General features: G+C 49.5%; 1 protein-coding gene across 2 annotated transcripts in view; it reads left to right on the top strand.

Moving 5' to 3' along the window:
- Positions 1-14,633, top strand: part of faah (fatty acid amide hydrolase) — a 109,787-nt gene that overhangs the window by 68,731 nt on the left and 26,423 nt on the right. For both annotated transcript variants that reach the window (XM_072510681.1, XM_072510682.1), the window contains exons 11-12: positions 12,165-12,208; positions 13,622-13,661. In XM_072510681.1, the coding sequence (XP_072366782.1) occupies positions 12,165-12,208; positions 13,622-13,661 (84 nt within the window). The remainder of the gene's footprint in view (positions 1-12,164; positions 12,209-13,621; positions 13,662-14,633) is intronic.

The following is a 14,633-nucleotide window of genomic DNA, read 5'->3' as shown; positions in this document are numbered from 1 at the left end:
CAAATAGTAGAAAATGACAAATCATCGCTACTTGGGGCGGATGCTTGCGATAAATGAAAGGATACACACAACCAAGAATTCAAAAGTCAAGCTTAAAGAGCCAGGACAAGAATTAGTTGCTGCTGATACCTTATCAAGAGCTACAAATAATATTTGTACTGTGCTCACCCCAGTCCAACGCCGGCATCTCCACATCATGGTTACCATCGACACCGCAAACTGCCGGCTCAAAGTGGAGAGGATCTCCAGGAAGATCGCGCATATAGACACTGACATTAAGTTTCTACAAAGATGCAAGAAAGCAGACAAGATCCCGAAAGGATCACAAACAGATCACAAACCCACTCAAGTCGACCTACAGCACAGACTACGCTGAGAAACTCTGCCGTCGCACCTCTCTCGCACTCCTCAACCACCTCGTCCGCCAGCTCTACAGCAGAATACGCAACCTGGAAACCAAGATAGAGGCCATATTCTCAACTTGCGCTCAGGATGCAGCAGACCAGCTGCGGAACACCGCCAAACAGATGAGACAACAATACTATGCCACCTATATGCACACCAAGAACAGAAAGCTTGAGAAACTTGGCATCACCACCGGCAGCAACCAAGCCACCCCTGGTGCCACAGTAGAAAACAATACAGGGAAATCTATTGTCAACTTGTCAGACTACACCCTTCAACCAGACGAAATCGAAGTCTTCAGCAGAGGGCTCAATTTCTGCACCACCACCAAAATGGACCCCATCAGTCTCGCGGCAGACACGGAGGAATTCATCAGGCGAATGAGGCTCCGGGAATTCTTCCACAGACCCCAAGAGGCCAACAGCGAACCCAAACAGACTATCAATGAACCGGAACAGCAGACCGACAGATCTGCGGTGCGGCAACCGAAGAGGAAAGAGTCGAATTGGACCCCTCCGGAAGGCCGCTGCCTTAGACTCGACATGTATGCTCAAGCCGTCAGGAGTCGCGTCAATGCCAGATTCATCAGTCACATTCACAAGACAGCCCCGAACGTCACCCAAGCACAACGCAATGCCATCCGCGCTCAAGACCAACCACAGCATCGTCATCAAACCAGCAAACAAAGGAGGGGCCACTGTCGTACTGAACAGAACGGACTACTGCAAAGAAGTATACCGACAACTGAACAACCAAGAACACTACAGACAGTTACCCGCAGATCCGACCAAGGAACACATCCGCCAACTTAACAGACTGATCAAGACCTTGGATCCAGATCTTCAGAGCACCCTACGTGCTCTCATCCCACGTACTCCCCGCATTGGAGATCTCTACTGCCTCTCGAAAATATATAAGGCCAACGCACCAGGCCGCCCTATCGTTTCAGGCAATGGGACCTTGTGTGAGAACCTCTCTGGCTACATCGAGGGCATCTTGAAACCCATCGTACAAGGTACGCCCAGCTTCTGTCGCGACACGACGGACTTGCTACAGAAACTCAGCACCCATGGACCAGTTGAACCAGGAACATTCCTCGTCACAATGGACGTCTCGGCACTCTACACCAGCATCCCCCATGACGACGGCATTGCTGCAACAGCCTCAGTACTCAACACTGACAACTGCCAATCTCCAGACGCAATTCTGCAACTCATCCGCTTCATTCTGGATCACAACGTCTTCACCTTCGAAAGCAAGTTCTTCATCCAGACGCACGGAACAGCCATGGGGACCAAATTCGCACCCCAATACGCCAACATCTTCATGCACAAGTTTGAACAGGACCTACTCACCGCACAGGACCTTCAACCGACGTTATACACCAGATACATCAATGACATTTTTTTCCTTTGGACCCACGGCGAAGAATCACTTAAAGGACTACACGATGACATTAATAAGTTCCATCCAACCATCAGTCTCACCATGGACTACTCTCCAAAACCAGTTGCATTCTTGGACACACTCGTCTCCATCAAGGACGGTCACCTCAGCATTTCGCTTTACCGCAAACCCACGGATAACCTCACGATGCTCCACTTCTCCAGCTTCCACCCTAAACACATTAAAGAAGCCATCCCCTATGGACAAGCGCTCCATATACACAGGATCTGCTCAGACGAGGAGGAGCGTAACAGACATCTACAGACGTTGAAAGATGCCCTCGTACGAACGGGAACTGGCACTCGACTCATCGATCGACATTTCCAATGCGCCACAGCGAAAAACCGCACCAACCTCCTCAGAGGACACACATGGGACACAACCGACAGAATACCCTTCGTTGTCCAGTACTTCCCCGGAGCGGAGAAACTACGTCGCCTTCTTCACAGCCTTCAACACGTCATTGATGACGATGAACATCTTGCCAAGGTCATCCCCACACCCCCACTACTTGCCTTCAAACAACCGCGCAACCTCAAACAGACCATTGTTTGCAGCAAACTACCCAGTCTTCAGAACAGTGACCAGGACACCACACAACCCTGCCATGGCAATCTCTGCAAGACGTGCCAGATCATTGACATGGATACCACTATTACACGTGAGAACACCACCCACCAGGTACGCGGTACATACTCGTGCGACTCGGCCAACGTTGTCTACCTCATACGCTGCAGGAAAGGATGTCCCGAAGCGTGGTACATTGGTGAGATCATGCAGACGCTGCGACAACGAATGAACGGACATCGCGCGACAATCACCAGGCAGGAATGTTCCCTTCCAGTCGGGGAACACTTCAGCAGTCAAGGGCATTCAGCCTCTGATCTCCGGGTAAGCGTTCTCCAAGGCGGCCTTCAGGACGCGCGACAACGCAGAATCGCCGAGCAGAAGCTTATAGCCAAGTTCCGCACACGTGAGTGCGGCCTCAACCGGGACCTGGGATTCATGTCGCATTACATTCATCTCCCACCATCTGGCCTGCGAAATCCTACCAATCCTGGCTTGGTACAATTCACACCTCTTTAACCTGGGGTTACCCCATCTCTGGATCTGTGAAGATTTAATCACCTGCTAATGGTCGCATTCCAAGCATTGTTTGGCATCTTTGAATTTGTCTATATATGTGTTTCTGGAACAGACCTCTTCATTCACCTGAGGAAGGAGCATTGCTCCGAAAGCTAGTGTTTGAAACAAACCTGTTGGACTTTAACCTGGTGTTGTAAGACTTCGTACTGTGCTCACCCCAGTCCAACGCCGGCATCTCCACATCGTTTTAGTGGTCATTGATTGTGCATCAATGATTCAACGACTCGATCTGTAATCCGAGCAGGGAAATCTGTTTTTACTCGATGAGGAATTTCATTATACGTTGTCTCTGACAATGGTCCTTGCTTCACCAGCTGGTGATGGACACCAATTTGCAGAACGTTATCATTTTAACCATATAACATCAAGTCCATTGTACCCCCAATCCAATGGCAAAGCTGAGAAAGGCATAGGAACAGATAAGGAGCCATTCAGCAATGCACTAGATGACAACAAAGATTTATCATTAGCACTGTTGACATACAGAGGGTCGTTTGTCATCAGGTTTGTCACCCACCCAGATGTTTTTGAAAATATTTCTTTATTCTCCTTTTTCACATTTTCTCCCAAATTTACGCCCACCAACAATAAACAATAATCAGTAACAAATATGTCAATCCCCATATCAATAACAACGATCCCATCCTCCCACCAAACCCCAAACAGTAGCCCGCATGTTCACATAAACAAATAACAAAAAGGAATCAGAATCACCCACAGTCACCATCAACACAAACCGCCCGCCTCCCCCCAACCCTCCCACCCACCCGCCCCAACTAATGTTCGATGTTATCCAGTTCTTGAAAGTGCATGATGAATAATGCCCATGAATTGTAGAACCCCTCCATCCTTCCCCTCAGTTCAAACTTAACCTTCTCAAGAGTCAAGAATTCCAACAGGTCCCCCCGCCACGCCAGGGCACAGGGTGGAGAGGTTGTCCTCCAACCCATCAGGATCTGTCTTCGGGCGATTAACGAGGCGAAGGCTACAACATCTGCCTCCGCACCCGTTTCCAACCCTGGCTGGTCCGACACGCCGAATATGGCCTCCCGGGGGCCCGGGTCCAGTTTCACGTGCACCAATTTAGAAATGACCCTAAAAACCTCCCTCCAGTAATCCTTTAGCTTTGGACAGGACCAAAACATATGAACGTGATTCCCCCCCCCCCAGCTCCTTCAATCCTGCAAACCGACCCCTAAGAAACAAATCTTTCAGTGTCTTAATCCCCTTCTCCTCCCATTTCCGAAATTTCCATCCCACCTCCCTGGCTTAAATCTGTGGTTCCCCTGAATGGGCATTTCCCTTGACCCTGCCCCCCAATCCGAAGTGTTGACGAAGTACTTCCCCGGGGCTAGCGGGAGCGGCACTGTTGCTAGTGCTTTCAATCCTGACACCCTGCACAAACTCTCCTCTATTCTGGACCACTGGGAATCAACCCCTCTGAACCAGCTCCGCACTTTATCCACATTCGCCGCCCAGTAGTAATACAACAGATTCGTAAGAACCAAACCCCCTGTCTGCCTTCCCCTCTGTAGTAGCACCTTTCTAACTCTGGTCACCTTCCCTCCCCATATGAACAACGTAATCCTTCCCTCTATCTCTCTGAAAAAAGCCTTTGGCAGGAAAATAGGCAGGCATTGAAAAATAAACAGAAATCGTGGCAGCGCGTTCATTTTAACCGCCTGTACTCGACCCGCCAGTGACAAAGGGAGACCATCCCCCCTTGCCAGATCAGCTTTCACTCTCTCTTCACCAAACTATTGATGTTGTACCTGTGGAGCCCCCCCACTCCCGGGCAACCTGCACCCCCAGGTACCTAAAGTGAGTCCCTGCCTACGGAATGGCAGCCCCCACACCCCTGCCCCCACCCCCGGCCGAGACACACAAAATACTCACTCTTATCTAGATTTAGTTTGTACCCCGAGAAAGACCCAAACACTCGAAGCAGCTCCAATATTACCCCTATCAACACACTCGGTTCCAACACGTATAACAGCAAGTCATCGGCATACAAGGATACCCTATGCTCTATCCCCCCCGGCATTATTCCTTTGCATACCCCCGAACTTCTTAATGTTCTTAATGCGATGGCCAATGGCTCAATCGCGAGTGCAAACAGCAGGGGGGACATAGGACATCCCTGCCTAGTCCCACGGTGGAGAGAAAAGTATCTCGAGCTGATGTTGTTTGTGTGGACACTCGCCCTTGGCTCCTTATATAGTAGCTTTACCCAGTTCACAAATCTTGGTCCAATCCCAAATCGCTCCAGAACTGCCATCAAGTCTCCCATTTTACCCGGTCAAATGCCTTCTCAGCCTCCAGTGCCACAATCACCTCTGTTTCCTTCCCTTCTGCCGGTGCCATAATGACGTTCAATACCCTTCTAATGTTTGAAAAGAGCTGCCTACCTTTCACGAACCCCGTCTGATCCTCCCCTATTACCTTCGGAAGGCACTCCTCCAGCCTACCTGCCAGTACTGTCGCCAATACTTTTGCGTCCACATTCAGAAGTGATATGTGCCTATACGACACCCATTCCATCGGATCCTTATCTTATTTTTAGCAACAGGGAAATCGATGCCTGCCCCAAAGTTTGTGGCAACACCCCCCTCCCTATCACCTCGTCAAACATTCCCACCATCAGGGGTGCCAGCTTATCCTTGAATTTTTTATAATATTCCACCGGAAACCCATCCGGCCCTGCCACCTTCCCCGACAGCATCCTCCCAAGCGCACCCTTTATCTCCTGCTCCACTATCGCTCCTTCTAATGTAGCCCTGTCCCCCTCCCCTAACCTCGGATACTCCAACCCATCTAGAATTCCTGCATCTCACGGTCTCCCCCAGGTGGCTCTGACCTGTACAACCTCTCATACAATTCCTCAAAAACCTTGTTAATCAGATCCGGAGCCACCACCAACTTCCCTGTCCTATCCCTCACCTGCACAATTTCCCTTGCCGCTTCTTCCCTCCGGAGCTGACCTGCTAACATACCTTATCTCCATGTTCATAAACTGCACCCCTTGCTCATCTCAGTTGGCACACCGCCTTCCTGGTAGATAGTCGGTCAAAGCTCGCCTGTAGTTCCTTCCACTTTTCCAGCTTTGCTGAGTCCCCATCCTCTGCATAACTTCTATCTACCTCCAACATCTCATCTATTACCCTCTGCTACTCCAATCTCTCCTCTTTGTCCACCCTGGCCTTAAACAAAATCACCTCACCCCCTCACCACCGCCTTTAGAGCCTCCCAGACCACTGCCTTCGACACCTCACCTGTACAATTGAAACCTACATGTTCCTCAATTACCTTTTCAATTTTGTCGCAGAACCCTTGGTCCCCCAAAAGTCCCACATCTAATTTCCACTCCGGCCTCTGCGCTACCCCCTTCTCCAGCACCATATCCACCCAATGCGGAATTGCCGAGTATTCCGACCCCTTAATCCCAGCCAGCAAAGCTTTCCCCACCATGAAAAAGTCACTCTGCGAATATACCTTATGACTGCTGAGAAAAACGAGTACTCCCGCTCCCTCGGGTGCAGAAACCTCCAAGGGTCCACCCCTCCCATTTCCACCATCAGCCCAGCTAACGCCTTCACCGCTCCTGATGGGACCAACGAGCGTGGCCATGACCTGTCCAACCTTGGCTCCTACACCAAGTTCCAGTCCCCCCCACTGTCAGTTTGTGTATGTCCAAGTCGGGTATGGCCCCAAACACCTTCTTTGCGAATCCCACATCATCCTAATTGGGGCCGTATACACTTAACAGCTCCACTAACCTCCCCTCCAGCGCCCCTGTCACAATCACATATCTACCCCCCTGATCTGCCACCACCTTCTCCATCTGGAAGCGTACTCTTTTGCTGACCATTACCGCTACCCCTTGAGCCCTTCCGTCAAGTCCAGAGTGAAACACCTGACTAACCCAGACCTTTTTAAGTCTCACCTGGTCTTTCACCCTCCAGTGAACCTCCATATGCCTCGCAAACTACTTTTCCAGCTCCACCGCCATCACCTTGGTCATCCTTTCCACCGTAAGTAGTGCGGCCCCACCATGCGGTCCGGCATCCGCCGCCATCTTGTCAGCGCTTTTACTGGCCTTCTCATTCAACGGCGAGCCCGGGTTTTCTTCCTTCTTCCTAGCTGCTTTTCGCATCCTCTAACGACTTATTATTTTTTCTTTCTTTCTTCATCCGAAAAAAAATAAATAATTATTTTCAAAAAAACATTTTTTCCAAAAATTCCAAAATCAAAAAATTTCTTCCCCTGGGGACCGGACTTCAAACTCCTCAAGGATCCATTTTCAGTGGGAGCCACCCAATGTGGCTCTAGTCCCCCTCTACATCGCGTTCTGGACTCGGGCCTGCCACCTCGATTGCCTTGCCTCGTGTCAAGCTCCGCCCATGCATCCGACCTCTGGATCGATGCCTCCCGCTCTGGCTGCTGGACACTCCCGCGGGGCTCCTCACCGGCTCCAAACCGGACCGACCCGACGCCCGTCCCTCAGGCCCCAAAGGCCGAAGAAACCCGGGAAGAAAGAATCACTGGGAAACCCCCGAAAAAGTCCGAAATATCGCGGACCAGCAGGAGCCTCTTCTCGACGCAGCCACTTCGCTCGCGAGCGCCACCGGAAGCTCCGCCCACCCAGATGTTGATGGGAAGAAAAATATGTACCACGTTACCAGAAATCACGATTCAGCATATGGATGAACAAGAACTACATAACCGCCTGAGGTTACAAAAACGAAAACAAAAAGACTGCTACAACAGGCACACAAAACCTTTAACGACATTGCAAAAAAGAGACTACATTCTAATACAAAATCCTGGTGGAGGATGGTCACATATTGCTCGAGTATTACGACAAATTTCACCAGGATCATATTTGGCACAAACTGAAAATGGAACAATGTTTAAAAGAAATAGAAGAGCATTACTGAAGATAAAGAATTATGTTCCATTTCACACTCCGAACATTATTGCTCAGGATGCCATTTTCCAAAACATTGACTTTCCAAATTCTTCATTATCAACAACGAATCAAGACAATTTGGAAGACAACTTGAATACTTCGACAAGACCACTGAAAAGATCAACGAGAACGAGGAAACCACCGAATAGACTGAATTTGTAATGACATAACTATTCCTCTGTAATCACTCCAGTGATATGACATTTATTTTTGCAACTGAATGTAAAACAGGATAATCATTCATGCTCACTAATGTAATATTCATTAAAAAAAAGTTAGAGTTTATAACTTTTTTCCGAAGAAAGGGGAATGTGACATGATAAATGTACAGAACTGTAAGGGTTAATGTTATATACAAATCAACCACTAGGGGGAGCTAGATGCAGAACTATATAAGGCATCAATGCTGAACCTTCTGGGTAAGTGGTTGAGGAGAAGGTGAGAAGACAGACTGTAGGAAAGATAGTGTGAGTGAGAGTAGATCATAGTTATTGTATTAGTGTAGAGATTAGTAGTAGATGACTAGATTGTTGATGAGTGTAGATTGTGAATGTTTATTATCAACTGTTTATTATATAGCAGTAAGTGTCGAATCCAATTAAGTAGTGTAAATAAATCTTAAGCTTTGTTCAATATAAAAGCTAGTTGTGGTCTTTGTGAACACTACGCCAACCATCCTCTGATTAGAACACCACACTACCTAGGCCCAATCCCCCTTCCTATTACTGCAACCCCAAAGGGGCAATTTAGCACAGCCAGTCTACCTAACCGGCACAGCTTTGGACTGTGCGATGAAACCGGAACATCTGGAGGAAACCCATGCAGACACTGGGAGAATGCCTCTCAGTCATCCAAGGTCCGAATCGAACCCGGGTCCCTGGCGCTGTGAGGCAGCAGTGCTAACCACTGTGCCACCGTGCCACCCATAATGTTGAACTACATGACTGGAACAGTCCTGAGGGTGTCCTGCGCAAACAGCATGCAGCTCAGATCAAGCCACGTCCTTGTGTATTGTGTCCATTTAGGGCCACCAATTGAGCAGTTCAGAGACAATCCATGTGGTTGATCGCTATTGTCAACGGACTGAGTTCTGTGGGAAGAACAGCGGGATGTAGGCTTTCTTTTGGCCTACAGCAAATGCCTTTGAAAGGAAATCCCCAGAGGGAGCCCATGTTAGACTTGAAATGGGCCATTGAGTCGTCACTACCCCGCGAAAATGCAAAGGGGTAAAGGAGCTTCAGGGTCAGGTATAGATAGGTTCTTGATTAATAAGGGGATCAGGGGTTATGGGGAGAAGGCAGGAGAATGGGGATGAGAAAATATCAGCCATGATTGAATGGCGGAGCAGACTCGGTGGGCCAAGTGGCCTAATTCTGCTCCTATGTCTTATGGTCTTATGGGTCCATGGACTACGGGGTCCATAGTTTGACCTGACCTCCGTATTGGACTCCCGCAACATCACAGGGCAGTACCAGAATAGCCAGATCATCTACCAAGAGGTAAGCCAAGGTGCAATTACGCAGACGGATCCAATACTCAGGAGCCACTGAAGACCTGCTGGTTATCTCCCCTGAGTACGAAAGGGAGGTCACATTGCCAGATTTGTGGCTGGAGAACACCTGGTGATCAGGGTTTCCGGAATCAGCAGTGAAAAAGCTGTCCAGGACAGCCAATGAGGTCATCATGAGCCAGGGCCTTGCAGATGGCTCCACCAGAAGAAGTCGGTATGATGCAGCTGAATTGCATCACCGCCCCAAAGGTGGCGCCGAACTGGGTCACGTCGCAAGTGAACGGGCATCCTCTGGTGATGGAGATGGACCCGGGAGCTGCTGTCTCCATTGCGGACCAACAGACCTTTCCCCAGCTCCGTTCTGGGATCTTGCCACTTACACTGCAAGCTACCAAGGCCAGGTTGGCAACCTATCCAGGCAAACCACTGAGCATCGGGTGGACCACTGTGACTCCGGTGACACACTGACAGCAATTGGTCAAGCTACCCTTAGTCATGGTGCAGGGAACAGAAAATTGTATGGAAGTCCTGGGAAAGTACCTGATGTACTTGAGGAGGATCTGGGCAGAATAAAGGGGACCACATATACACATGGACCCGGAGGCTCAACCCACATAATTTAGGGCAAGACCCTACGTCTTCATCGAAGTTGATATAGAGCTGCAATGCCTACAAAATCTGGAAATCATATGCCCAGTACAGTTTGCGGAGTGGGCCTCATGAGGCCGGACAAGTATGTCTGACTCTGAGGAGATTACAAACCCATGGTAAACAGGGTTTTGTGCCTGGTCCGTTACCCGATGCCCAGGGTGGAAGATTTATACGCGAAACTGGCTGGAGGATGTTCCTTTACAATATGAGCCCTGCCTATTTGCAGGTGGAACTGGACTCTGCATCCAAGAAATATCCAAGTATAAACACCGACAGAGGGTTATTTGAGTACATCCACCTCCCGTTCGGGCCTCGTCAGCTCCGGCAATCTTCCAATGAGTGATGGAAGGTATTCTTCAAGGACTGCCAAAGGTAGCTGTATAATTATAGGACGTGCTTGTCACAGATGCCACCGACGAGGAACACATGGGAAACCTGGAGGAAGTGCTCGGATAATTCGGCCAAGTTGGCACCCAGCTGAAGAGGAGCAAATGTGTGCTCAGACCAAAGGCAGTAACGTATTTGGAGTTCAGGGTGGACCGAGATGGCCTAAACCCAGTGGAGGTGAAGGTTCAGGCCATAAAAGGGACCCCAACCCCGAGTGATGGCAATAAACTCCAGTCATCCTTGGGCCCAATGAATTATTGTGGAAAATTCATCTCAAACCTAGCTACCCTGTTGGCACCCCTCCACATACTACGAAAGAAGAACCAGAAGTGGGTTTGTGTTGCCTTACGGGAAGAAGCATTTGCTGGGCTAAAGAAGCGTCTGTCATCCTCGCAGCTCTTCACCCATTTTGACCCATTTTGACCGCTAGCTCTGGCTTGTGATGCCTCCCTCTCTGGCATCAGGGTGGTGTCGATGGGATGATGGGATGGAGCAGCCTCTTGCTTCAGTTTCGAGGACTCTGCAGACGGGGGAACGATACAATGCCAAATAGTGAAGGAAAGCTTGGCGGTGATATTTGGCATCAGGAAGTTCCATAAGTATGTCTACGGGCGGCATTTCTCCATTGTGGCCGTTATCAAATCTCTGCTGGGCCTCTTGAAAAAGGAAAATGCATAACTGAATCCACCTACCCTGCACATTTTTGGGTTGTGAGGGTGAGACCCATGCAGACACAGGGAGAATGTGCAAACTCCACACGGACAGTGACCCGGGGCTGGGATTGAACCTGGGTTCTCTGCGGCGTGAGGTAGCAGTGTTAACCACTGCAGCATCGCGCCGCCCGATTTTTAAGAACCCACAATATAGCGGGACCTATCTGTAGATAACCATTGGATGAGATTTGCTGGCCTCGCTGAGGCGTGTTTCTTGGCAGTGGGTGGGATTTCTTATTGATTCTACCCCATGCTGCCAGGAAACCTGCGGCGGGGATGTGCCATCGGTGGAATCAGATGATCCCGCCGGTGTGAAGAAGTGGAAGATCTCACACATTGTATTATGCATCACTGTCTTTACTTGAGGGATGTGGGACTATATCTACATGTATATGTTAATAACCAGAATATCCTATGGCTGCTATCCAACATTGTGTGTTGAGTTGCAAAGGTCTGTGTGTTTATGGGGTAGAGAGAGCTAGGTGGCTAGAGAAAGGGTGAGGTGGGGAAATGGTGCGGGTGGAGGGGGGTCGGCACGGTGGCACAATGGTTAGCACTGCTGCCTCAAAGCACCAGGGACCCAGGTTCGATCCCAGCCTTGGGTGACTGCGCGGAGTTAGCACATTCCCCCTATGCCTGCGTCGGTTTCTTCCGAGTGCTCCAGTTTCCTCCCACAGTTCAAAGGTGTGCAGCTTAGGTGGATTGGCTATGCCAAATTACCCCTTTGTGGCCAAAGGTCAAGTGGAATTATGGTGTTGCAGAGATAGGATGGGGGAATGGGCCAAGGTAGGGTACTCTTCCAGAGGGTTGGTGTAGACTCTATAAGCCGAGTGGCCTCCTTCTGACAGTAGGAATTCTATGAAGTATATCTGAATAATTATTGTTTGGGTTCAATCAGTACTTTTCTAAAGTGCATGCAACCTTTTACTTGTTTTAGTGTCCTAGGATTGCAGAAACCTGCAGATACCTGTCTGGAGTAAGGTAAGGCTTTGAACACCCTCATTCATTCCATATTTTGATTTTGTATTCTGGCTGAACACACCTAGAAAATTGTCTTTGAGTGTGGTGATAATTCTTCAGGAAACCTTTTTGCAACTATCAGCACTCTGTGGAATTGCTGCAGATTTGTGTATGTTGTACATTGTATGGTCTGGCGGGTGGTTAGCTCTGTTGGCTTGATGCAGAATGATGCCCGTGCCCCTTACGTCAGTCTCTATACCAGTTGTGGTATTTCTTGGAAAGCCGTGCCTTACTGTCTTGCCCCACGATTGCAGAGCGGCAACCCTCAAACAAGGGGCGAGATTCTCCGACCCCCCGCTGGGTCGGAGAATCGCCGGGGGCTGGCGTGAATCCCGCCCCCGCCGGTTGCTGAATTCTCCGGCACCGGATATTCGGCTGGGGGCGGGAATCGCGCTGCGCCGGTTGGCGGCCCCCCCCCCCCCCCCAATGATTCTCCGGCCCGGATGGGCCGAAGTCCCACTGCTAAAATGCCTGTCCCACCGGCGTAGATTAAACCACCTACCTCACCAGCGGACAAGGCGGCGCGGGCGGGCTCCGGGGTCCTGGGGGGGGGGGCGCGGGGCGATCTAGCCCTGGGGGGTGCCCCCACGGTGGCCTGGCCCGCGATCAGGGCCCACCGATCCGCGGGCGGGCCTGTGCCGTGGGGGCACTCTTTTCCTTCCGCCTTCGCCACGGTCTCCACCATGGTGGAGGCGGAAGAGACTCCATCCACAGCGCATGCACGGGAATGCCGTCAGCGGGCGCTAACGCTACCGCGCATGCGCCGCCCGGAGATGTCATTTCTGCGCTAGCTGGCGGAGCACCAAAGGCCTTTTCCGCCAGCTGGCGGGACGGAAATTAGTCCGGCGCGGGCCTAGCCCCTTAAGGTTGGGGCTCGGCCCCCCAAGATGCGGAGCATTCCGCACCTTTGGGGCGGCGCGATGCCCGACTGATTTGCACCGTTTTGGGCACCAGTCGGCAGACATCGCGCCGATACCGGAGAATTTCACCCAAGGAGTTGCCAAGTTATCTTGTTTTAATGGAGAGAGATTCCTATTGTCATTTGGGACTATGGTTGGGTGATCTGACTGTTACTCTGTGCTTGGTGCCTGCCAGCAGATTACTAACCCCCTGTCATACTAAATTTAAAAAACTAATTTTAACTGTGTAGTTATATAATTGTGTAATTGTTAAAGACAAAATTACAAAGTAAAACATTTTGATTCTGAATATATCCAATGGTTTACAATTAAATTTTTTTAACATTGGTTTATTTTTGGTAATATTACAGCATTCCAGACTTACAATGAATGCAGTTACTCTAAACCTTCATTCTCTTTCCTTGTGCCTTCCTCCTTTCTGGATTCGCTGTGTCTTCTTGTTATATCCTTCTAGATCAATTGATGAACTGTGGAAGCTGCACACTGCAATCGAGGTGAGATTAACTTTTGTATCTTTCAGATTTTGCTCAATTTGCTCTTCAGTTGAAACATTTTTGCTTATATTTTGCATATTTTAAATGTGAATGAGTGAGGGGTCCAAGAGAATCAATGACTATCTGTAAGTGCACATGCTGTAATAGGCTGGATTTTATACTCAGTGAGTTTGAGGGGGGGGTGCTCGGTAAATGCATTATGTGGCCTCTACAGCCTACCTGCCTGCTAACTATCTCAAATTTAAGAAGATCAAGCAGGCGTCCACTTGCACTTGGGCCTATTGAGATGCCAACCATTCAATTGGCCGGCAGTTCTGTTGACTGTGCTTCCTCCCCAGATACAAGTGGAAGTCTTGCCTTGAGCTTAGTAATGCTGCTCTCAGCAACAAATGACAGTGGGGCAGCCAGCAGTGTCATGGGCTGTGACAGACCATGGCAACAAACCTGTACTGCCTGGTTCCGCCCAGGTTTGCATAGAAGAGATTTGCAACATCACAGAGTTTGTCATTTACCTTTTATTTCATTCTTTCCTCCGAGGTGTGCCAACAGCTTTGTGGGGATTGCCAGCTTCTGCATGGTGTCGGGTTTCAATGACAGCACACTCACAAACACAATTTGCAGGCACAGGAAGTCAACTGTTGAGATGTTCTTCAATGGAAATGGATTTCAGTCTCTCACCATTCAGCTGGATGAAGCGGTTTTCATGGTTGAATAGCTAACGTTGCAGGTTGTGTGATTTGATATGAGGCTTAAAGCAGTGCTAAGTAGGTGAGGATGAGGTGAAGCCATATATGTGGCGTATATGTCATGGTTTATAGAGATTCTTGGTAGCTGAGGTGATTCTTTGAGCAGTGTCTGAGTCTAGCGATGCAGTTGGTAGGATATGGCATTTGAAAATGCATTTACTGGCCTTGACCACTCCTGTGAGGTTATTGAACTTCCATTATGTCCAGGCCGTCAGGAACTAGACTG

This window comes from Scyliorhinus torazame, chromosome 7 (genome assembly GCF_047496885.1).
Source record: "Scyliorhinus torazame isolate Kashiwa2021f chromosome 7, sScyTor2.1, whole genome shotgun sequence".
Lineage (NCBI taxonomy): Eukaryota > Metazoa > Chordata > Chondrichthyes > Carcharhiniformes > Scyliorhinidae > Scyliorhinus > Scyliorhinus torazame.
Note: the sequence above shows the minus strand (reverse complement) of the source record. Positions and strands in the feature narration are given on the sequence as shown.